Genomic DNA, 25,336 nt, shown 5'->3' with positions numbered 1-25,336 from the left:
TTAGTAAACCTACAATCTCTGTTGAAGAAGGTTTTCTCAAGTGACCTAAAAATTAATGCAAGTTATCATAACATGGATGCCCAAGAACTGAAAATTAACAGCAACTCCAAGACTTGCTCAGACCACTGTAACATTAGTGACTATTTGATGGTTTCGGTGTCTGTTGGTTTTGAAATAAAAGGTGGCAGAGAAACCAGGATCCAGACCTGTACAGGGTCACTGAGTGCTATATGCGACTCCTGTATTTTTTTGTGTTCTTACAAATATAAGGTAGAATGTGTTTTATAATATAGAGCTGTTTTCTAAACCTCTATTATGTATTTCAGCTGACAATTCTAAACTGAAGTTTACAAGGTAGAGTTCTTGCCTGTTAGTTTGTGGCTGCCAGCAGCCTTCCCAATCTGGTTTCCTTGGAAACAAGAATCAGAGTGATCTCTGGCAAACAATGTAAGAGAAAGCTTTAAAAAAGTGTTATGTAAATACTTGACTTTTTTTCTTTTTTTTTTTTTTAACTGATTTGACATCTGATTTCATTAAAACAAAAGCTAAAATTGAACACTAGTGCCTGAGGCAACACTGAGATTCTCATGCATTGGATTTATCCTTTACCACCCTAGCCTCAGAATATCCAAAAATGCCCCTGGTACCTTAACTGCATGCTGTTCATTGCAGTGGCATCTAGTCTGCAGAGTATCTTGCAGGCCTTTCCTAAGGCATAGTTTTTTTACCCACTTACAGGCTAAGGAACATTCAACATCTGACTTACAGTGTATGCATGAGGCTTTATTTGCATGAAAAGAGAGTGATATCTATCTGTATAAAAAACCTGTATGCAACCAGCTGTCTGATAGTCTTTTATGCTTAGGATGTAACCTTGATCCCTGGTTTGCCATAGCAAATCAGGACTCCTGTGAGGCCTATATAGCTGTTCCAGATTTATAGCTGTCTGAGAGCAGTAATTTATTCCAACAGAAAAAAGAAAACATTATAATTTGTACTGTGACAGAGTTAGAGTGTGAATCATTATTGGTCAAACCTTCCTTGAGTAGTCAAAAAGCTTCCTGAATTCAGTTACTGTGTGAATTTATATCAGTGATGGTAAATGTAAAGGTAAATGGTTGAACATTATAGTTTTAGAAATACTGCAGGTATAAACAACCGCATGGAAACAACATAGGATATCCTTCCAAAAGGATAGTCTGTACCATAGAATTGTCACCAGACTGGGTTGGTGTCACTGCAGTGACCAGCAGCTGAAGCTTTACATTTACTGTTGGAACCTAAGAATTATTTTAAAATCTCAAAGGGCAAGGGAAGAGAGCCGCTTTGAGTTTTCTATTAAAGCTTTAAATCACAATGAAGTATGATTTGTGCTTTTCTTTTCTAAATAGAGTAAAAAGACGTGTACTTTTTCAACCAAAAAACACAGGAGAAAAAGTATACAACATCAGTTTGCGTTATAGTTAAGTGAAATATGAATTACCTCCCACAGGAAGCTTCAAGCAAAAGAGACATTCTGAATTGTGTCAAGATGTACATAAGGACCTTAAAAGAGCCTGCTGAAGCCGTGAGGAAGATTCACATTAATTTCTATACATGCAGAATGAAGTCTAAGCTTCTTGAAGTCTCGTTAATTTCAGCTGCGGCAACTCATTGTAGCCAACGTGAAATCTAGTCCGATGTTCTGTGGACTTCATCTGAATAAAAATTTTCCAAATACTAGCACTTTGATCAGGGAGGCAAAGCTATTATTACCTATATTAGGCTTATGATAATGATCTTAACCTTCAAGGCTAGAGGGATCAAGTTCTATGATATGCCGAGCCTAACAGAAAGGGCAAACTAAGGAGCATTATTGTAATATGCCTTTAAGTCAAGTCTTGTACTGTTTATCACCATACTATTAAATGTTGATGTTTCTTTTGCAGTGTAGCTACTGTTTTCAATAATGGTACTGCTGATGAAGTCATCTTCATGGGAGGTGTAACTGAGTGGTGAAAATGTGTTTCTTTGTTTCATGTAGCTTCCTCCAGCTTTGCAAAGCAACCTGAAAAGGAGAATCGTTGAGAGATTCAAGAAGTCCCTCTTCAGTCAGCAGAGCAATCCTTGTAATCTGAAATTAGAAATGAAAAAGGTGTAGTACACCAATTACTACTTACCATCAACATTGTATTTTCTATTTGAATTAAGATATTGATATTAATATCACAAAAGTGTAAGTGTAAGGTTCCATTTTTAAAAGGAAATATTCATAAAGTTCCATAATGATCCTTTATTTGGAAAATATGGAGTAGTTTCTACAGATTAGTTTGAGTTTGTGTCTGATCATTGCAACATTTTTGTAAATGGATAGGACCTGCTAGCTGCTAATAAGCAAAACCAGACTTAATCTCACCAAATCTCAGAAAGAGAAGAGGAAGAAAATGGTAACTTTTTGTGGCAAAGCCTGATAAAGATTAAGTAAGATCTTAATTTATGTAAGCTCTTCTTAATTTACTATTAGTTTTCCAGAATTATTTATGTTTTGGAATGTATTCCTACTAAAACTATGAAGAATGCACCATCCCGGAGTGTCTTGAATATAACATACCTTGTCCCATTGAGGCATAATGTCTCAGAAACAGTTTAGTGTCATCAGTTTAAAATACCACAGAATTGCAAGAATGGCATGACTAAAGGACCGTGCCTACATGTTTCCCAATGACATACTGGATGCTCTCCAATAGAGAAAGAGCTAACAGTATCAGAATTTCTAAATGTTCCTTTAAAATCTCCGGAAAAGACTGTATTCCGCAGGGGATCAGAAAATGGCATCCTGGGTATCTGTGTACTGTGGGAGGCTGTGAAGCTAAGATACTTATTTTTTTAATTGACGACAAAGCAGTTATTAGGCATGTTACCGTATCTAAAATTTGATGACAAAGATAATTTCTTGTCAGTCATGTAATTCCCCTGTGTAATCTCATTTTATTGTCACCTGCTTGCACTCTTCTATGTGATTGTTTGCTACCGAATGAACTGACTGTAAATACTTAATCTTTAAGTTGTTTAATAATTAATCTAAGATGCTTAAGCTCAAGTGAAGGTGGCTACTTAGTGTTTACATTGATAGTACATTTGAAAGATAGTAAAAGATGCCTTTCTCTGAGCCATCAGTTTCATGCCAATTTGTTGTCCTGTAAATCAAGCTGGAATTTACATAAAACAATTCCTGTATTTAGTCAAAACATTTAATCTAAGGAAATATTTGCTAATTGCATATTGAGTTGATGTTTTCAGGAAAGGATGCCCAAAAATATGATAAGAAAAATGAAGTGCTTATTATAAAATTGACCTATTTTTCAAATGCCAAGAAATAAAGTAACCTATTTAAATGTTATTAACTGTAAAATTGTTGTAGCTTCAAAACTACTTGATTTAAACCTGAAGACAAGGGAAGAAATACACTATTTAAAAAGTAATTGGTATTAAATTGAAGATGTTTGACATGCTGAATGCAATTTTGGGCATTTCTACCTTGAAGGGAATAGTTAGAGAATCTATTAATAGAAAGCAAGACCAAAAAGTGCAGTTTTAAGGATGGAGAATTGATAAGCATCAGTGAATAAATGGTATGTATTTTACTAAAATCACCGTCATAAATACATTAGGTAACATGGAGATAATTTGGAGGTAATAGGAAGAATCTAAATAGAGGAAAGAATTAGCTTGAATTCTTCCAGCAGCTGTTGTTATGAGGTTGTGCAATTTCTGCAAATATAATTTAAAAATCATGGGGTTTTAACTACGCTGAATTAGAAAGCCTAATTAGAATAACAGACAGAAATAGTCCTCCACTGATTGGTGGTGGCATAAAGGTTTTCCAACCACAGTTATTCTTCTGTTTCTGTAGCTGGAATTAACTGGTAACATGCTGCAGAAGTGCAGAACTGGAATTTCTCTCCTGTCCACAAAGATATTTTCATGTCGGAGTTACTACCAGTGGATATTTTAAAACCAGATGTTTTTAAGTTTATTCTCAGTACCTTTGTTTATATCATCAAGTAGCTAAACCTGACCTTCAGGTTTTAGAAGTGCTGGGATCCCTCTAATGGGAATTATACTGTTTCAAAATGGACTAACAATTTAACTTCAAGCTCCAGTTCTGAAAATCAGTGCCATTGGCTGTTTCTCTCATAGGTTCAGAGGAATAAAATTCCCTGTTAATCTTCACACAAATGTATAGTTTATGTTATTTTATTCATATAGTCTAAAGAATATAGAGCTTTATACTAGATGCTGATTGGCAGCTTGCATTGCTCAGTCAGTATTTCCGTGAAGAAGGTAGGATGTTCATAACTGTGTTCACCATTTTTTCATTGATCTAAAAAGTGTTGAAGTCTCCTTTGACTACTGCTGATTGCACTGGGAAACCTAGGAAAGGGTAAACTGCCTCACAGAACTCTGAAGTTTTTGGCAAATAAGGAAGGTGGGGATTACAGGCGTCCTTTGATTTTTTTCTCTTCTTTTTTTTTTCCCTCCCTCCCCAGCTGCTGCAAGGTTCTCCTGAATTGATTGAGCCCAACTTATTCACAGCAGATTGGCATGCAGTACTCTCTTCAGGTGGAAATATTTTGCTTCCAGATGAAAGAAAAGGTAAAGAAATCAACAAAACCTCTGTAGTGGCATATATATTTGGAGTAAAGTGTATGGTATCAGAGCAGAAGGACTTGCTGATCTAAAATCTATCTTTAAAGACAGTAAATTTATATTGACTATACTGATTTTCAATATCATTGGGTTTTGTTTTGTGGGGGTTTTTTTGTTGTTGTTGTTTGTTTGTTGTTCTTGTTTTTTATTGTGAAAGTCCTGGCAAGATATGCAGTTTATCACTGTTGGAACATTCTACTAATTTAAGAGCGTATACTTTGGAATTACAAAGAAATATCACAGCTGCAAAATAACACATGGTTCATCCATGAAAATCAGTAGAAATGTTTATAACTCAAAGTGTTTGTAAATGAAAACACCCAACTTGGGATTTACCTGTCCTTCCATGTGATTTTTAAAGAAACTCTATTTAAATCCTATGTCATTGGTTTGTCATGTTTGAAAAAATTATACTGGGATGATTTAATTACCTAGCTAGATCAAGCCCTATAAGCTTGAAAAGGGATATGCTACATGCTATGCCACATCTATATGGTGTAAAGTGTACACACATACTTTAGAAAATGAATAGTTTCAAAGGTACTTTAGAGTAGTGATACTCAGAGTGACAAAGCATGAAGTCCATCTATAATCACACTTACCATGACTGGCATCATCTGGAACCACAATTGCCAGTTCAGAGACTTGTTTTGTCATAGGCCTTTTTGTGCAATGGACGTAAGAGAAATGTGCAGCCTATATTTTGTTCTTTGTGTCATTTCCATTCATCTAGATTCAGGAAAGGCAATGTCACAGTCCATGATGGCCTTTGTGTTGAAATTGACATATCAGCTCCACAGCTTATTGCAAAAAGCAAAAATAATAGTATGTGTCAAGGGTAATACCTGAGTAGGAAATGAGTACCTAACAGTCATTTTAAATATGAGCTTCATTTTGTTCCCAGACACAACAATGCACTTATTTCAGATGCTTAACATCTGTAATATTTGTATCTCTTAACCTGCAAAGAATACTTCTGTCCTCACAAACTATGCTGGCTGTGTGCCCTTTCCACTACAAATTTTAAGAAGAGAAAAACAAGCAAGTTGCATTGCTGTGTTCTGTTCCATTAAGTACATAAAATATTTTCTGTCATTTAGAAGTCTTCCGTAATGTGGTAACATTGCATGCCTAAAATGTTCACATCATGCCATAAGATGCCACCCGCCTTTGCAGGGGTCATTGTGGTTGGTGGAATAAGCTGCTGATAATCAGGCACCTCTCTTGTCATTATGTTTGTACTGGAATTGCTAAGAAATTGAGGAGGGAGTATAAGTACAACATTACTTGCCTTTTGCTTAAAGGTACTGTTGGCGTTTCTGGTGTAGCAGAAGGGATGACATATGAACAGTTGCAGGTAAGCTATAAATATACCTGCATGTATTAATTTATTACTTTTAATAAATATAATGTACTTGTAATGGATTTATTTTATCTTGTAGACACTAATTGAAGAGGTTCTAGAGGAAAGTGGTTATTACAGTTTATCTTCTAACAGGTGAGTCTGTTCCATTTAAAAAATAAGAAGTTAATTATGATGTGCTAAACCCAAATATGTCATCTGACTATTTACATGATTGCAATTAAACTTAGTGCAACTATAGTTGCACTAACTAAACTTAGTTTACTATAAGGTATGGATGCTTGGACTGGAAGAAATGTATGTGGGACATAACAGCTAATCTAAGCAGTTGTTTGGGGGTTTTATGCCACATCTGTTTTCTTCACTCAGATGATAGAATACTACAAGTTTGGCTGCAATTTCATAACATTTTTCCATATAAAATCACAGCTGAACAAGAGCTTAATTTAAATAAAAGTTTATTTTATTACAGGACTCTATTATTATAAGGTTTAAAAGATGAAGCTGGCACATTTAGTACAATCTTTGAGTACAGCACAAGAAGCAGAATAAGAGGTTGTGAGCATTTAAGTTCAGGGGATGAAAAAAAGTTTCATGTTCTTTGAAACTAAGTAAACACCTTGTCCTAAAGATGGTAAGTCTTTCCTGCAGGAAGACTTTGAGGATCACAAGAAAGAAAATACATGAAAATGTCCTTATTGGTTACAATATAAGCTTAGCATTTTTCATTCTTTTTACCAGCAAGCCTGTAACTTAAAATCTGAGATATTTTTATTGAAAAAAAAAAAAAAAATTACTTTAATCAAGTAAGTCTGTTCCTTGTCTTTGCAGTAATCAACATTTAAAAGCCTGGGAGACTGTGGTTAGGTATTCTAACACAAATAAACAAACACATACTCCCTCCCCACCAATAGGGTTATTAAGCAGTTTTAAGAACTTATAGCTCCTGGTGCTTCAGTAATATTTTTCAGTTATCTGTTATTTCTGCAAACTTTATTGTATGGATTGACTCCAGCTTGTATATTTTCAAATGTTAGTCTGAATATTTTTATAGGCTACTCTTTGAAATGGAATTCCAGCCTACAAGTGTCTTGCAGCTGTCAGCTGTAAATAGTGAAAAATAAGTAGTTCCAAAATAAAATAATAATTCACTCTTTAGACTTTCAGGGTATACTTGAATCGTATTTACAAATAACTTTGGCAGCCATGAGGTCTAAAAAATTTGCTCACAAGTGTTTTCAAGTATTTAAAATTTTTGTTCTCATCACAAGCTCCCAAGATTTGGAGCTGTAGAAAAAATATTGCACAACTATGGAAACAAAAAAGTGCCTCTCATTTTTATCATCAAGATCTAGCAAGTCTTATTCTAAATGTATAAATGTGTTGTAGTGGTAAAGGCATTTATCTCTCAGACTGGCAGAAAGCATCTTACTGCAATTAATGAGGCAGATGTGTGCTGAATATGGACTTGAGTATTTTATACAAAGTGCTATAAAAAGAAGCTATCATTTAATGGAAATCTGGAATATCTCAAGTTGAAGGGACCCATAAGGGTCATTGAGTTCAACTCCCTGCTCCTTGCAGAACTACCTAAAACTAAGTCATATGAATAAAATCATTGGCCAGACACTCCTTGAACTCTGACAGGAATGGTGCTGTGTATTTGATTTTCCTAGGAGCACAGGAAATTTGGAAGTCATGTTGTGTTTCCCCTGAGTCATGCAACCTCTTCAGTGGTGCTGATAGTATGTTATCCACAGTCAGTGCTCATTTGTGCTTTGTTCATGGGACTTGTAGCAAAGACAAAACTGATTTTGGAGTGGGCTAAAGGAAGAAAGTTAAATCTCCTTATAGGTATGATTCTCCTTAAAAGTTTAGAAGCATATTGTCTAGATTTGATATATATATTTTTTTTTTCTTTCTGCTTAGAATTGTTAACATGTGCATGTAACAGCTATAGTTGCAGACTTTGACCAACTCCACTGCATGTGTGTCACCATGTGTGTCACTCTAGCATGCCCTGGCTTTGGCTGGCAGATAGAAAGTAGCCATACTGCAACCCAATTGATGAACCCTCACCAGCAACAGTAAGGGCCCTTGGTTTTTCACTGTGCTTTTGAATCCTGTACCTCGTGATACATAATTCCATTTTGCTCCCCTGACACTATTACGGTACTTAGGTTCTACTCCCAAATAACTTACTATTTTTCCTTCTTTTCCAGAAAATTGACAGACCATACTTTGACCTTGGCTGTCAAAAACATGTCTCTCTTTCCAGACAACTTGCCATGTTTTCTGAAGTATGCTCTGCTCAATGCCGTTCAGAGCTTTCAGAACTTGCTTCTCACACTCTCCAGATAGCCAGTCAAGTTTTGGTAGCTGTCCAGTACTGAATGTATAATTTGGCTAGCAGACATGCCTCACTAGGTTTTGCCTCAAACTCTCTGGGCAGTTTAAGCAAGCTAGAAGGAAAAATCAATCTCCAAGGTGCACTGCAAGTCACTTACCAGTGTTCACCATTATCTGGTTTTATTCCACCATGCAGAATTTGATTTGCATCCCTCAGAGCAACATACTATCAGCTATTCCTGCCTAAAACTGTTTTGAGCCTTGCTCTGTTTCCTCCCTATTTTATACACAGTGAAACATTTCAGAAGCAACTGCAAATTCTTCAGCAGGAATTCAATACATCCTAAAGCTTTCCTGGAATCCTCTTCTTAGAAAACTGTTTGCAGAAGAGCTTTAGAAAAAAGTACTAAGAGCAATGAGTATCTTTATCTTGTTTGCCTTAGAAACATACAGAGCAAAACACCTACTTTTTATCTTCCTTAGCTTATTTTAAAAGCTTTTAGTTTATATTGAGATTTTAATTTTTTAACGTGAGAAGTTAAAATGGTGTAGCACGGGTGGGGCTTTCACAATGGAAACAGAATGATAGTGTTTCAAGCAGGCAACAAATTACCTCCCTTCTGCCTGTAGTAAGTTTCTAGCCTTTCTAATAGAAATGTGAAAAAAACTCAGAAGACACACCAGAACAACACAAACTTGATTTGTGACATTGCAAATTTTTAAAGATATTTCTTCACCTTACGGCCAAATTTCTTCATGATTTCATGCCAAGTTAACTTGACAGTATCAGTTCTGTATGTTGTAAGGCTACAAGGTGAATTCTGGTTTTGGACAAAGAATTCCACAGCTGCAGTGAAACAACAACAGGTGTGTGCTATTGCTAAAAGCACTATTAAGTGCTTAATTTAGAATAAACAGGCAGCATATACCATAATAATGCAATGTCCTAACTCATCATGGAGCACACTTTGTAGAGAAATAATTCTGAATTTTTTTCTTTATTTTCTGGGGTTTTTTTTGTGGATTCTGTGCATTGTCTTTCTTTTCTATCACTGTTGCCACTTACCATGCCTCCAAATTCCAGGAAGATCTGATGGGAAACCAAACTTCAGGTGACATGATGACACGAAGAATGTAGTAGGATGAACTAACTGTGTAAAGGGATAAAAAATATGCTGGAAACTTGACTGGGTGATGAGAGAAAACACGAATACTTTAGAAACTGAGACAGCTTTATAAGAAAAATGTCATGCTTTTCCCCCCCCTCATTTTCATTATAATAGTAATTACTATCTCAATACCAGTCATTTCATGGGGATTAATGACCAGCTGAGCATAATGACCCTCAGCTTTATCTTGAATAATCAACTTGTGCCCATTTATCCCAGATCTCCTGAAATTACTGAGCACTCCAATTGTATTACTTATTTATACAGAAATTTGGTAAGCATGCATAAAAAAAAAACCCCTGTAATGGTCCAAAATTATTCTATTTACATCCATTGTGCCACTCCTTTTTTTTTTCTCCTTTGGATTTAATATTATATTGCACAAGAGGCAAGCTCCTTGTTCTTTGTGAGTCTATTTGTGAATAGGACAATGAATACCAGTTTCAAACTTCCATCATGCTTTTTTATATTGAAGTAGACATGTAATACCCAAATTGATGCAAAAATCTATTTTAAATAAATTGTATTAACAGATTTAATCCAAGCAGAAACTCAGTTATATGAAAAAAGAGTAGTTATAAATAAACAAAAAATAACAATGATTAGAGACAGGAGATGTGTTCAGAGTACTCTAGCTCTGTCGTGGTTTAAGCCCAGCAGTCAGCCCCACACAACTGCTTGCTCACTGCCCCCCACAGTGGGATGGGGAGAGAATCAGAAGTGTAAAAGCGTGAAAGCTCGTGGCTTGAGATAGAGACAGTTTAGTAGGTAAAACAAAAGCTACAACTGCAAGCAAAGCAAAAGAAGGAATTCGTTTGTCTGCTTCCTATCAGCAGGCAGGTGCTTAGCCATTTTCTGGAAAGCAGGGCTTCATCACACCTAACAGTTGGTTGGGAGGACAAGTGCCATAACTCCAAACATCTCTCCCTTTCCTTCTCCTTCCTCCATGACATCATAAAGGTTTTGGATTATCCCTGTCCCAGCTGTGTCCCCTCCCAACTTCTTGTGCTCCCCAGCCTACTCAGTGGTGGGTGGTACGAGGAGCAGAAAAGGTCTTGTCTCTGTGAGCTCTGCTCAGCAGTAATAAAAACATCCCTGCATTATCAACACTGTTTCCAGCACAAATTCAGAATGTGGCCCCATACCAGCTACATGAAGAAAATTAACTCTTCTCTCAGCCAAAACCTGTACAAGCTCATATAACCAGAGGTCTGTTTATGAGAGAAATGTTGTTTCAGCATTAGTTTAGTAGGAAAAAGAATGGTTGCTATGCATGCAAGAGGAGAAGGAATCATTATTCATTATTAAGTGCATATATTGATATGTTGTCACATATTTTTCATAACTCTGTTCAAATCAATCTCTACCATTGTTATTGAAGTTTTAGTATTTGAGAAGCAACCATTCATATAGTCAGAAAGATCTATTTCATGAAGAGGAAAACTGGCAAGTCTGGCTCTAATGATAGCTATACATCTTTAACTACTCAAATAATAGCTCAAGGTATTACTCACAGCTCAGGAATGACAAAATTCTGATTTTTGCCTGTTTGAGGCAGGCCTTGTTTGTATTGGATCTCTGGTACATGGGTACATTGTTTGAAAATAAAATACATTAATGGAGCTTTTGTAGCTGCAAATTCTTATTTATTCTTCAGCATTAGTGCACCTTTTCAATTGTGTTGCATGACTAATGAATTCAAATTTGTATTTAGCTTAGTTAATTTTTTTTGGTGTTCTGGAACATACCAAATGAGTCGGTAGATGAAAGTACACAGCTCCAGTGCTCCTGGAACCTAAAGTGGTTTTTTTGACTTAGTGATATCTGGGTGATTTAAGACACTCTACTACTTTTTATTCCATTCTGGCACCACTTCCTGCTAATGCTGCCCAACATTTTCTGTTAATTGTTTTCTTCTTCCAAATTGTTGTCCAAGTGGATTCTTACTTCTTACATCTCAAGCATACAAAAGAAGGCTGTTTTGGCCAGGAATATTTATTAGTCATACAATCAGTCTGTTGATCTGTGCTTCTCCTCAAAGAGGTAAAAAAGTTTGCCAAAGCTCAGCGGTTCTTAATTTTCTTATTATTTTTTATTTTCTTTTTTTCTTTCTTTTTTTCTTTTGAACATCCATGGCTGCAAGGTCTTTGATCTCCCCACCTGTAGTTCTGATGAATGTCAGCTGAGGGTCTATGTGGCACTGTGTGAGTGCAGCCCTATTCCCACAGACAACATTCCCTACACGTTTTGAGTTAGCTGTCCTTCCACTAAGAGGCAACATTGGCCTACCTTTCTTAAATCACAAATTCTGCAGAAATTAGAAAAAGGATGAGCAGCATGAAAATGCAGGGTAGCAATTGATCCTGAGTTCAATTTCATCCAACTCCTAGGGTAAGGCAGTGACTAGTCCTTCAACGACAATGAAATGTGTGGCCAAAAGATGGATTAAAAGACAATTGCTGGTTAGAGTTCACCACTGCACGTGGTAGTAGCCACACTGCATGTGTTCGTGCTTACTAGAGACACAATCTTTGCTTAGTTTTTACAGGCACACCAGTATTGGCTGTACTCAAAAGTTACATGTGCCAAGACTTCCAGTTAATGGTAAGGGGTGGCCAAATGTGAAAAACTCACTGCCAACTGGATTTTTATTGAATTGCAGGAATGTTTTGGTTACTTCAGGAATGACCAGTAATCTAATGACATGGGATTTGCATTTTTCTGATATGACATTAGCATAAAAGCCCCACTTTTTCCACTTGGGATAGTAAGTAAGTCTTTAAAAAAAATTATTTTAGGCTTTTTTTCCCATGAATCAGAATGATAGGAACTGTAGCAGAAACTGTTTATTGCTCTAGCAGTCAGCATCAAGACTATTAGACTTGACTGGTATCAGGGTTACTGGGTATAAAAGACTTAGATATAGAACCTGACTGTAGTTAATGAGATCGCATTGTGCAGGAGTCGTTCAGGGATCCATCTGGTGCAAGTACCAACATAAATGGATCATCTGGTAGGACTATCATTGGCGCAGAACCTCTCACCTCACTCGAGTGAACATTCTCTTTAGCAATGACAAATGTAGAAAGGTGCATCTCAGTCCTTGGGAAAAATGAAGGAGCACTTGGCCTCAGTTTTGTCTGACCAGTAGGTTCCAGGTCACTGATATAGTTCAGTGATGAATACACAAAGTGTAGTGGTCTTCTGACAGTGGAAATGCCTGGAGTCCACACTGTCTGTAGATAAGGTGCATGTTTATGAAGCTGACTGTCAGCTTTTGGACTGTAGGAATGGCTGTTTTCAACACGAGGCAGATGGCTCTGATTCCTTGGAGAGATCACATGCCCTCAGCTCTCAGACGTTCTTATATGAGCTTCCCATTTTTGAGTAGAAGCATCTGTCATCACAGACTTGTTTGGCTGAGATAAGATGGGTTTTCTCTTGCAGGTCTTCCTACCAGTTTGAGGAAAAGATTTACTTTGAGACTAACTACTGTGTGTCTGAGATGTGTGTCTAAGATGTGTGTCTAAGATGTGTGTCTGAGATGTGTGTCTGAGATGTATGTCTGCTTGGCAGAGTTCTTGTATAGACCACAGATACAGTCTGTCAAGTAACATCAAATAAGAAGGCACCTTCCTTCAAAGTGGTTCAGAAAGCTCCCTGTAGTGTGAAATAATTCCTGTGCTGGCAGACCTGTATCTTATACAGTTACTGTGAACTAAACACTTTGAGTTGAAGTAAAGAGGAGTTTTTGGAGTTGAAGTAAAGAGGAGTTGTTGTTGTTGTTGTTTTGGTTTTTGTTTGTTCAAGGCTTTAATGTTTTGGACCAGCAAGGGCAATTTAACTGAGAAGAATATACTACTTTTCCATGCCACAGCAAGACACTGTTAAAAGTACTTTTGAGAACCTGTAAATTGGAGAGATATGTGGTTGACACATGGACAAAATGGATGAGAAATTAGGTGGGTGGCCACAACCGAAGAGTTATAGTAAATGGCTCAGTGTCCAAGTAAAAACCAGTAAATAGTGGTGTCTTCTGTGGGTCTGTACTGGAACAAACACTACTTAATATCGTCATTAATGACATAGTGGGATTGAGTGTTCCCTCAGCATGTCTACAGATTTCACCAGGCTGAGTGATGTAATTGATTCACTTGAGGGAGGGGATGCCATCCAGAGGGACCTTGACAGACTCAAAGAGTGGGCCCATGTGAACCTCATAAAATTCCATGGCTCCACCTGGGTCAGGGCAATCTCCAGTATCAATACAGACTGGGGGATGAACGGATTGAGAGCAGCCCTGTGGAGGACTTTGTGATCTTGGTGTATGAAAAACGGGATATGAGCCAACAATGTGCAATGTGCAAGCCAGCACTTGCAACCCAGAAACCCAATTGTGTCCTGGGTTACATAAAAAGAAGTGTAGCCAGTTGGTCAATGGAGGTGATTCTCCCCCTCTACACTGCCCTTGTGAGACCTCACCTGGAGTACTGCATCCAGCTGTGGGGGCCCAGAAACTACAAGGAAGGTTTTCTTAGAATAATTAGAACAATGCAACACAACTTGTTTATGAGGCAATTTTCACCTATATAAAGCTGACAGAAGCAGCTCCATCACTTTCTGTGCTAATTATCTATGTAGCAGGCTAAAGAGAAATTAGAAAAGGAGAAAGAAGTGATGTTAAAGACTTTCTTTCAACTAGTTCACTGTAGTGGTGATGTCTTTGGAGATGTTACATCAGCAACATAAGTTAAAGCTGGCCCACAAATATGTTATGTTGCATTTAGGCCTCATTGATCAGCTGTGGGAGACCTGTGCACCATGCTGCTCTAATTCGATTTGCATGCAGTGCAGACTAGTCCATAAATTCTGAGTCAGAGGATCATTAGACAAACTAATTCCCTGTGTGTAGCATAAATGATAGAATTTCACCCAGAGATTTCTACATCAAACTCTTGTAAACTCTGAGCTAAAACATTTCTTTTGACAGACTTCTGAGGCTCCTTGGCTTCGACACCCTATTTGTGCATCAGCTTTCTGCTCATACTGCAGAGATCCCATACCTGGTGACTGTGAATAGTGAGGAATTCTTACTCCCTATATATTCTAACTACTGATTTTTTTTTTTCCCTGCTAGGTATCTCTACTCTCCAAGAGAAACAAAGAACTGTCCAGCAAAAGAAAAGAACTTGTAATTCTAAACAAAGGGTTCAGAACTGTTCCTAAGAGTCAACCTGCCTGTACTTCAGCCCAGGTTGTCTAATTAGCAAAGGGACGAGCTTTGCTCATTAAATACTGTCCCTGTGGAATTCCAATGTGGGACAGCCTCAAGTTACCTCACATGATATTTCTGGATGATACTGTTAACTTTATCTTTGTTTACAGCATGAGCACTTTACAAGGAACATTGGGAAAGATGCTTCCAGGTTTATGCATTAGGAGGAAAACACCATACCCAACGGCACATCTTTTATTTTTGTAATTTTTTAAAAATTTTTTTGCATAGTCAGGTTTGCTGGAACAATAGTTAAAAGCCTGTAACATTGTTTATATCTGTCTATGTCTTTATGTGAACAAAGCCAGCTTTGTAATATGACCAGACAGAAAAGATATGTAGGTTCACTGTACCAGAATTAGAAACATATTAAATACTATCAGTGAGATTTTAACATTAAGAAAGAATTTCTCTACTTACATTTGGATGGCGGCAAATTCTAAGGCTGGTATGACATATTATTTACTAGTAATGATTTGCAACTGGCACATACTGCACAGGACCGATATTTTTAAAACTGCTGTTTTTACTGCTATTCCAAAATACTTGTACACAGGTCTACATTTAGGTGTATATAAAAAATGCCATGTACATTTATGTACATTTTATATACACATTTACTGTTTAACAGACTAGCTGTATTAAATGCATGCTTTGCTGCTCATCAAAACTGTAGTACTTAAAAGCATTTTCAGAATTTTCACATTTACTGATAAGTAATTTAATACAAGTGTATTTTGTGTGCTGGCAAAGGTTTGTTTGGGTTTTGCTTTTTTTTTTTCCCCAGTGGTCTGTGACTATAAATAGCTAACTGGCATTCATTTCCTAACAATTCGAGTGTATTATTTCACCTAGAATGTGTGACTTCAACATCTCAAATTGTGAAGCAGTGAAAAGGGGCCCAATGGGCAATGTAAATAACATTAACAGTACAAATAAATAATCTATCATCTTTTCATATCTATGTAATGTAGAAGATAATCAGGAGCTGTCTGTGCATCTATACAGTGGTAGAGTAGTGATAGCTAAGGTCTGTTAAGGGTCAAGACATACGAGTCTTAAGGTATCACCAGCAGGTGGTTAGAGTTTCCATCATGAATGACCATAGATTATGCACTTTCTGTAAGGTTACCACCAAAAATCAGTTCCTATTCTAGTCTACACTATTAGATTTGCTTTGCTAGAATGGGGAAAGGGAATGCAGTATAGTTAAATATGATGGATTATAAAGTAAATCCACACTGTATATGGTTGCCAGTGGCATTGATTATGCTGGTATTTTATCCAAAAAGACTTCATTTGAATTAAATCTTGATATGTTGGTCCTATGCAAATTGCATATGAATTCTCATAATAATTTTTGATTAAAAATGTGAAAGCAGTCTACAATTAAAGTAAGCTATTTTAATACATTTTTACAGAGATGTAATATAATTTTTATTGTTAGAATGCATTGAGTGCCTTAGAAATAATTTGAACCTTATTTCAAGTATGTTTTGAAGTATTATTGTTCATATTTTGCCTGGATTTTTGTGATAATGTAGTGTTCATTAATACTTGATTACATTATTTTTGTTGATGAATAGAGTATAATTAATTGCTCTTATTGTGTTTCTCTTAATGTAATTTTCATGCTGTTGATTTTGAAGCAATTTTTGTGCTTGTTTTTGTGACTGTAAGAAGTGGAATACTAGCTGGTGGCCAGCAAAGGAGAGCAAACTTTTTTCCAGTAACTACAAGATGAGGGATAGATTGGTGGTATGTACAGCTGTAACCACCAAGGCAAATCAAAGCAGGGAATCAGTGATCTGTTCTGTTTCTTTGCTGTGCTCACTGTTTTTATTTTTCCGCCCCCTCCCTGGCTGCAACTGAACTGACGTGCTGGCTGTTGTAGGAAAGAGCTGATGCATTTTGCATGTAGGGCAATTAACTGCCACAGAAGATTAATTATCTAACCTCTTAAGTCATTTATAGCATTAGTATGTAGATGCACTCCACTGAGATCGGAGTCCATTGTGTTTTCCTTTGTATGAACAAGCGCCAATTCTGCCATGAATCATTTCTGTATGGTCAAATTCTGTATAGACAAGACAGATAAAGCATATTTAAGAAAACATGGAAACCAAAACTAAATTGCCCAATATAATACAGCAAATCATCAGCAAATTTGAGAATGGGACCTACACCTCTTGAGTTCCATTCTAGTGTGTAACTGGTATCCTTCAAGGTGCGTGTCTTCTCTTGTATGCTTGTGTCATGGTTTGGGCCCAGCACGACAACAAGAACCAGCCACATGGCCGCTCACTCAGCCCCCCCCCTCTGCATACATAGACACTGGGATGGGGAGGACAAAGGCCAGTTAGAATCTCATGGTTCAAGACAGAGGGCAAGGAGGGTTCTTCACCAATTAAGGTCATAGACAAACAGACTCAACTTGGGGAAAAATAATAGTTTAATTTCACACTAATCAAACACACACAGGACACAGACAACACACAGAGCTGGGCTTGCACACGTTACCCCACCCCTCCCTGCTTCCTGGGCCCAAATTACTTTCTTCCTGGTTTCTCTCCCTCCTTCCCCCCAGCAGCACAGGGGAACAGGAGATGGGGTTTAGAGTCAGTTCGCAGACTGGTGGTTCCTGCTGCTCCTTCCTCCTCAGGAAGAAGGATTCCTCACAGTCCTCCACGGCTTCCCTATAGGGTCTCTCCCATGGGAGAGAGTCCTCCATGAACCTCTCCTTCATGAGTTCTTCCCACGAGGTCCAGAGCTGCTCCAGCTTGGGCTTCCCACAGAGTCATGAGCTGCTTCAGGAACAGTCACCTCCCCTGGCGCAGGGTCTTCCATAGCTGCATGATCCACGTCCACTGGCAGCAAATCCACATTCACCCATGCTGGCACTTTCAGGGAATGTTCCACCATGTTCCTCCATGAGTGCAGGGTGACAACCTGCCATCTCACCATAGGTTGCAGGGAAACTTCTGCTTGGGCACCTTCTTCCTCACCAACCTCACAATTTCCACCGTGGCACTGTTTTCACCTCTCCAGCACAGCTCTTTCTCCTCTGCTTGCTCTCTACTCAGGTCTTATATCAGTTCTTTTGCATACTAATTGCAGAGGCACATCTATTGTCTCTCTAATGGCTCCTTGGCTGGTTTTGGAGCAGGGGGAGCTTCTTACCAGAGCCACCCGTAGGGCCCTTCCCCACTACCAAACAACTCGCCACACCGAACCAGCACGGCTTGTCATCTTTAATGTAACCTGTGCAAAAATCAGAGAAATGGCATAGCTGTACTTATTATTTAGCTAATTGAAAAAGATTACGCAAATTTTGGTACTAAAAATGTTGAAACACTGCACTAAACTACAGCTAACTTTTGATTACTTGTGAGTCAATCTAAACTGAGACTTATGTGGGCCTTTCCTTCAATTTGCTTGGCTGCAGTGAAGTACCTCAGGTTATGTAGTTTTCTGCCCTCTATTATTCATATTTGCACCTGCTTTCTACAGTCATCCAATTACAAGTACTTTCTCAGGAGAATGCACTGTGTATTCTGTAGCCTGATTTATATAAGTTTTGCTCTACCAGAATTATTTTCCACTCCCTTGTCATATCCCCGAATAATCAGATGTTGACATTGGATCAAATAATTAGTTTTATTCCGTAAGGGAATTCCTGTTTACAGTCACAGAATATTGTATTTTCAGCCTGTATTTCTTGGAGTCACTGTAACTTACAGAATTATTGCCTGATTATTGGTATTTCTTATCAAGAACTTTGACAACTAGTTGATGAATTTGTGGAATTATGTTACTTAAAGGAGAAAGGCCAACAATATTCCTTGCTAAAACCAAGAAAGCTTCTGGCATTGACTTCTGCAAACTGAATAATATATACAATTTTAGCATGTATGAATTCTGTCTTGCTTTTAGGAAGAACTGGTAATTCTGAATGGCTGCATTTCAGGAGATGCAAAAATTGGAAACCACTTGAGAATGTTTGGTTTTGACTGTATGAATCTGCCATGCGTTTGAATTTAAAAACTTCTCAACTGGCAGTTTCATAATTCAATTTGTCTAGGTAGCCAGCAGCAACTGGAAAGAAAGGTCTTCTAATTAGTTTTGTTTCTTGACTTGCAGGAAGCTAAATCATATGAATACTCTCTGTGAAACTGTTCTCAACAGGAAGTGGTGAGAATCGTAATGAGAAAATAGTGATTTTAAGATACGTGACATTTATGTCCTCAGATTTCCTACCAAACTAAAACCTTGCATCTAATAAGGTTTTTCTTCCTTAATTGAGCTAATTGTCCATTGTCATATTTTGACCTAACCTCTTTCTTTGCCAGCACCACTGTGTGTGTAATTTCATCAGTCAGGACATGTTCCCTGACTTAAGCTGTAACTGAATTTATACCCTTTTGTTCAAGATGTAGACTTACTGTATCTTCAGTACTGTTTGTTTTCTGCCTCCATCTCCATCGGTGCAATGTAAGCAAATATGCATAGTGTTGGGAATTGGCCTCAGCACTAGTCTGGAATCAGTAGTCTGCTGCACTCAAAATCTTGTTTACAGACAAAGAGGAAGCACACATTTTATATATGTACATGTGTGTGCATATATTAATATATCTATAAGATTTTTAAAATAAGTATAGTTGAAATATTAGCAGTCTAATTCAAGAATCATTATTAGTCTAAATGTGTTGCAGTAAAAGAAATAGTAATGTAGTTAAAATTGCTTTACAAACGCTTCTTACTTTCTCCCATTTTGGGGGTTATGATTACCTGTTCACTGTTCCTCTGTGTCCCAGAGTCCATTATTTTGTTCTAGTGGGGGTGTTACCATGAGTTGTCAGCATCAAAGGTCCCATGCCAGGAGGAATAGAATGTTCATATTGATGGTTACTTCCTCCTCACTCTAGGATCCACCACTTGGGATCATTTTCATGCATTTGCAAACACACTTTTATACCTTTGACATTTCTTCTTTGATCTGCATCTCCATAATACAACTGGATTTTTAATGCATGGTGCATTTTACATGTAGTGGATACTGCTTCCTTGTTCTCTTAGCTAACTCTAAACCCAGTTTTGTCCAAGTCTGCATTTTGTTACTCATCATGGTTGAGTTGTTCATAGTCATCAGTAGCAAGTCTATGCATCATCTCTTACCATCCCAGACCTGTACTCCTATAAGCTGCATCCTGTTTCTCCACCTCTCAAGGCCTCTGCTGTCAGACCAGACCTGTATTTCTTCACACTGCATCATTATGTTAGACACATATGTCATTCTGCATAGGTTAACAGCTTTTTACTGGTATCTATATGAAACTATGGTTGACCTATACAAAGATAAAGGCAAAACAAACTAGAGGTGCACAGCTGGTCAGTTACAGGAATTGCAAACACAGCTACAACAATTAAAACAAAGCTGCAGGCAGATCAAGATATATTCAGGCAGAGCAAAGCTGACGAGCCTCAGCCCTGAAGACCTGCAAATTCAGAACAGAGCTTATGGACTGTTGTTAGCAATGGCACTGCTGCATCACAGAGCTGTGATTACAGCTGTCAGAACTTTTCAAAAACGCTGTTTCTTGCTCTTACAGCCTCTGTGCGGCTCTTAATGCAAAAGGTGTAAGTCATTAACATAGAGGCAATAATCTCATGTGTCTGAAAAGAAGGCCTTGTTGCTGAAGTGTGATCAGTATGGTGTAGCTGATGTGTGTTCAGCAGTATTAATTTAAGAGGGATAATGTTTCAGAGCTTGCCAAAACAATGAATTGTAGTGCTGATTGTGTGACCACATGGCTGAACAAGGGGTCAGATAGCTGTCTTTCAGAGCAGCACACAGTGCCACAGTAGGATAAAAAGGAAAAGATAAAACCAGCAGATCCACCATACAAGATAGAAAATGAGTCTTTTTGCCAAAGATGTGGTCTGAATACTTAGGACTCCCTGCCTGTGCATCTGGTGCAGCCTACGCCGCAGTGCTGACAGGTGGGAAAGAGCACTAGCTTTCTGAACACAGCAGAATATGCTCATAAGCTGTGGATTTCCAGCAGCCTGTGGGTATCATGGATCCTTAATAGTGGGGCTCCATAAGGAATAGCTTGACTATTACTGCTCCTAGCTACTGAGAAGATCATGTTGTCTATGAGGGCCTAACATTTTTGTTAGTAGGTCAGATACCTTGCTCTGTGAGCCTACTTATGGTTTTCTCACCTGTTCTAACTGGTCCTCAGGAGACACAGGGATGGAATTGTCCTATTGACTACCTTCCTGAGTTTCTTCTGTAGTGTAATATGTATGTGTATGTTCTACAAATATATAAATACAATAATTGAAATTATAAATACGGTGATTGAAACAATGTTCATTGGCTTCATTTACAAGGAACAGATTTCCCAGGGAAGTTGTGGATGCCCCATCCCTGGGAGTGTTCAAGGACAGCTGGGACAAGACACTGAGCAACCTGGTCTAGTGGCAAGTGTCCCTGGCCATGGCAGGGCAGTTGGAACTTTAAGGTCCCTTCCAACCCAAACCATTCTAAGATTTTATCATTTTTAAGAATTTGTTTCAATTAACAGTATCTGGAATCAAAGATTTAAATTTCTTTAGCTTGATCATGGTGATCAATTCTTTGCCTTTTCTTAGAAAGGTCATGATACAATGGAATTATGCAAGATGATGAATGTTGGCAGAGTATGTCAGTTTGATGTAGTGGGTCTGATGCTCTGGCCCACAGCTAATGACACAGCATATGCCTGCAGGGTTATGTATCTAGTATCTGTTGTGATCCATTTGTAGTCCAAATGCAGACAATAAAAATAAACTGGAGACCATAGTATGCCAAGCAGGAGGACTGACCAATTTTTGCCCTTTTGGCAACATTGGTATGAATGGGCCTCTTCTGGAGACCTGTAGGAGCCAGCAGCAGCACAGTAAACCCTGGAGACTTTTGTGAAGCTCTACAATGCAATCTGTTAGTCCTAAATTATGTTGTGCTGAATGGATCATTTCTGCAATTAGGTTTATATTGCAGAGAGCAGACATTGAATAAATGAGGGAGGTGTAGCACTCTGTAACTGCAGACAGCTATTTTTAAAGATATCTTTAGAGAGCCTTAAATTAACGTTGACCTATTTGTCATCTTCCCTTAGAGACAGACATTTCCCATGCTCCTACAGTTTGAATACCCTTTCTGAATAAGGAAGCCTGGCAGTCTACTAGAGCTTTGCCTTGAGTGACCTGCTCACTGTCTTTCAGAAAGAGTTTTTCCTGAGTTCATTATTAAATTATGATGCACTGATAGCGGTGATTTTTTTTAATTGAATGTATAGAAATGGATGTTTGTGACATGAAGCAGTAGTGGACAACAAAAAATATTGTGTCCTGAACAGGTTAATCAACAATGAACTTATTTCTCATAGGCCTGTCCTCAGAAAGAAGTGACTGCTCAGAGATGTGCTGGTGGCAAGTGGTGGGTACAAACCTTTTTTACCCATAGGAAACTCGCTTTGTATTCAGATTTCACCAGGTGAAACTGAGTCTACTCGACAGAGCAGAATTAGAGGGCACCTATTGAAATGTCTGGTAAATGCAAAGCACAGCAGTAATAATTTAGCACTATTCTGCTGAAGTCACTACACATTGTGGAGCGTTTTGAGTCTCTGATCAGGCTACCTCTCCACAATTTCAGTTGCTGAGACACAAGACTTCCCATACTCACTAAATACTTCCAATAAGGAGGGCAACCTTACTCTTTCCAAGATTAAGACTCCAATGGTCTCCTTCGTGCGTTTTCTGAGACCTGTGACCTTTGCATTGCTGCATCTAGCACTGAGGTTACATACAGATCAGGGTACATTGCTCTCAAATCTGAGGATCAAAAAATTCCTGTGGAGGAGGAATTCTTGAAGCTTTTCCCAATGTCAGGTAGAAAAACAAGCAACATGGCTGCAATATAGAGCTAAAGCTGTGCGCAAACACCCATAGCACAGACTATCCTAGTGAGTAGTCAGGAGAGACTTATTTTGCTGAAGCTGCCACTGTAAAGGAATTTTGGATGTTGACTGTGCCCTTCTGATCAAATTGAGGGGTTTTTAGAATTGTTAGTATTGAAAAAAAAAAAAAAAATTCTCCAGATCAACCTAAGCTATGCCAAATCATTGTGGTATCCAAACTTTAATTCCAAATTAATTCTTAACCTAACTTTCTATCACCTTCTGTATAAATTGCCTCATGTATTCCTACATTGTTTTTGTTAGCCTATGAAGACAAGATATCATACTCCTATGAAAAGGAGAAGTGGATTTCCTCAGGCTATTTTCCAAGATTTGTTCTTTGATTCTGTGTTTTTCTCTGTAGCTGCACTGTTCTTTTGTACACCTCAGAAACATCTAGAGGACATTCTTAGTTCTTCAGCCAAAAATCCTTGGCAACAAGCTGAATCTTTTGTTTCATGAGGAGGGGTTACCTGTGTTTTTTTGAGTGTGCACTTGTTTGTCCTGTCTGATCTCATTCCTATTAATCAAGACTGCATATTGCAAAAGTTCACTGTTTGCTGCTTCAAAGAGAAAAGCCCATTGCATTGCATTCAGAAAACTTCAAAAAGCATTGAAGGGTATCCTAAAACATGTTTCACCATCATCTAGACAAGAAAACACAGTGAATTTTGGACTGAATTTCTCTAACCATCACTGTAGCACATACTGCTTTATTTTTTTTTTCCTGAGGCAAATGGTATATTTGCTCTTCACTGAAATGTGTTAATTACTTGACAGTAATTATTCTACATGTTTGCTTCATTACCAAGTAAAATATTAAGGCTTAAATATCTTTTTAATGGTAGGGACTAACATCCTGTAGCTTTGACTCATTTGTATGTTTACACAAAACCGTTAGATTTGTTAGGTGTTTTATTCTTTCATATTTGAGGAAGTTTTTGCAATTTTTTAAAATTCAGTTTTAGAGGGAGGTGCAGAATATTACTGTGTATCACTGAGATCAAACAGATGGAGGAGAAAGGAAGACTAGAAATCATGGTAAATGTTTTAAAAAATTATTATATTTGAGAGCCTATCAGTGCCAGTTCTGTTTAGATGAGACCAGACAATTGTACTTTTGTAATGTAAAGGAGAACTTAATAGTAATTAGCATTCCTGTACAACTTTCCCTCTTAAACTGTTTTATAAATATTTAATTAACTAAATATCTTATTATCTTGCATAGTATAGATGCAAAAGCAATACAAACAGACAGAGGAGCTAGGAAACGTTTAGGATTTTTACCCACAGACCAGAACTGTGGTGGAAGTATTTTTGGGAAATGTATCATATGATGGATGAGAATAGCAAGTTCTTGAGAATTTGTTTGCAGACCTATTTCATTCCAAGCTGTAGGATTAAAGTCGCTTGATTCTTTGACTTGTAATTCAGCAATTCCATACTCTTTCTTCTCTCAGAATTGACATCTTACATCTAAGAATGTTCTTAGAATTATTTACTTGTTTGAAAAAAGCTTTAATCTGTGTTTCTAAAGAGGAGATAAAATCTCGCTTTTATGAGCCTGACTCACTTTTTAGTGCTGTTTCTCACAACACAGTTATTAATGTATTTTAAAAATACAATCCAGAAGCAGAAATACAGTGATACAAAGCTGTGCTTTGCCATAATTTCTAGCTATTGTTCATGTTGCTGATGGCATGGATGTCCTAGCATTGGCATGAGCAAACAAAACAAAAAAAAGAAAGGCAAAGACTGAAATGGTGGATGAGGGTGTGCAGCTGCACCTTTGCAGAAAAGGACTTAGGATACCAAGTTGAACACGTTCCAGCAATGTGCCCCTGCCACTAAGAAAGTGAACGATACACTGAGCTGCATTGAGTTCTGCCAGAAAACTGTGGGAGATAATACTTCCCCTCTGCTCTGAGGTCACAGCTGCAATACTGTGTCTGATTCTGGTCTCCCCTGTACAAAAGAGACATGGACATTCTGTAGATAGTCCAGCAAAGGGCTGCGAAGATGGTGGATGGACAGAAGCATCTCTACTATGAGGAAAAGCTGACAGCTGGAACTCTTCAGCCTAGAGCAGAGAAGGCTGAGGGGGCACCTCATCTGTCTGTATAAATACCTGAAGGAAGGATGCGAAGAAGTTGGAGCCAGGCTCTTGGTGGTTTGCAGTGGCAGGACAAGAGGTAATGGGCACAGGCAGAAACACAGGAGGTTCTTTTGCTGTGATAATGATATCCCAAGAGGTTGTGGAGTCTTCATCCTTGGAGATATTCAAAAGCCATCTGGACATGGTTCTGGTCAATGAGCTGTAAGTGGTCTTACTTGAGCAAGGGAGTTTGACAAGATGATCTCCAGAGGTCCCTTCCATACTCAGCCATTCTAAGATTCTGTGAATTTCTTTTATGCACTCATAGCTGATCTGCAAAACCTAGAAGGTTAGAACTAGTCTGCAAAACCTCTTTGTTAATCACTGCTG

The 25,336-nt window shown here is 37.9% G+C and overlaps 2 protein-coding genes across 2 annotated transcripts in view; one reads left to right on the top strand and one right to left on the bottom strand.

The window, feature by feature from the left end:
- The window catches only part of NEK10 (NIMA related kinase 10), an 81,624-nt gene extending 75,433 nt beyond the window's left edge, over positions 1-6,191 (top strand). The window contains exons 32-35 of the mRNA XM_051610089.1: positions 2,024-2,134; positions 4,530-4,635; positions 5,994-6,046; positions 6,132-6,191. Coding sequence (XP_051466049.1) covers positions 2,024-2,134; positions 4,530-4,635; positions 5,994-6,046; positions 6,132-6,191 — 330 coding nt within the window. The remainder of the gene's footprint in view (positions 1-2,023; positions 2,135-4,529; positions 4,636-5,993; positions 6,047-6,131) is intronic.
- CMC1 (C-X9-C motif containing 1) overlaps positions 1-25,336 on the bottom strand; it is a 957,521-nt gene that overhangs the window by 479,985 nt on the left and 452,200 nt on the right. The window lies entirely within an intron of this gene.

Source organism: Apus apus, chromosome 2, assembly GCF_020740795.1.
Source record: "Apus apus isolate bApuApu2 chromosome 2, bApuApu2.pri.cur, whole genome shotgun sequence".
Classification (NCBI taxonomy): Eukaryota; Metazoa; Chordata; class Aves; order Apodiformes; family Apodidae; genus Apus; species Apus apus.
The sequence above is the reverse complement of the archived record's forward strand: the minus strand, read 5'-3'. Positions and strand labels throughout refer to the sequence as shown.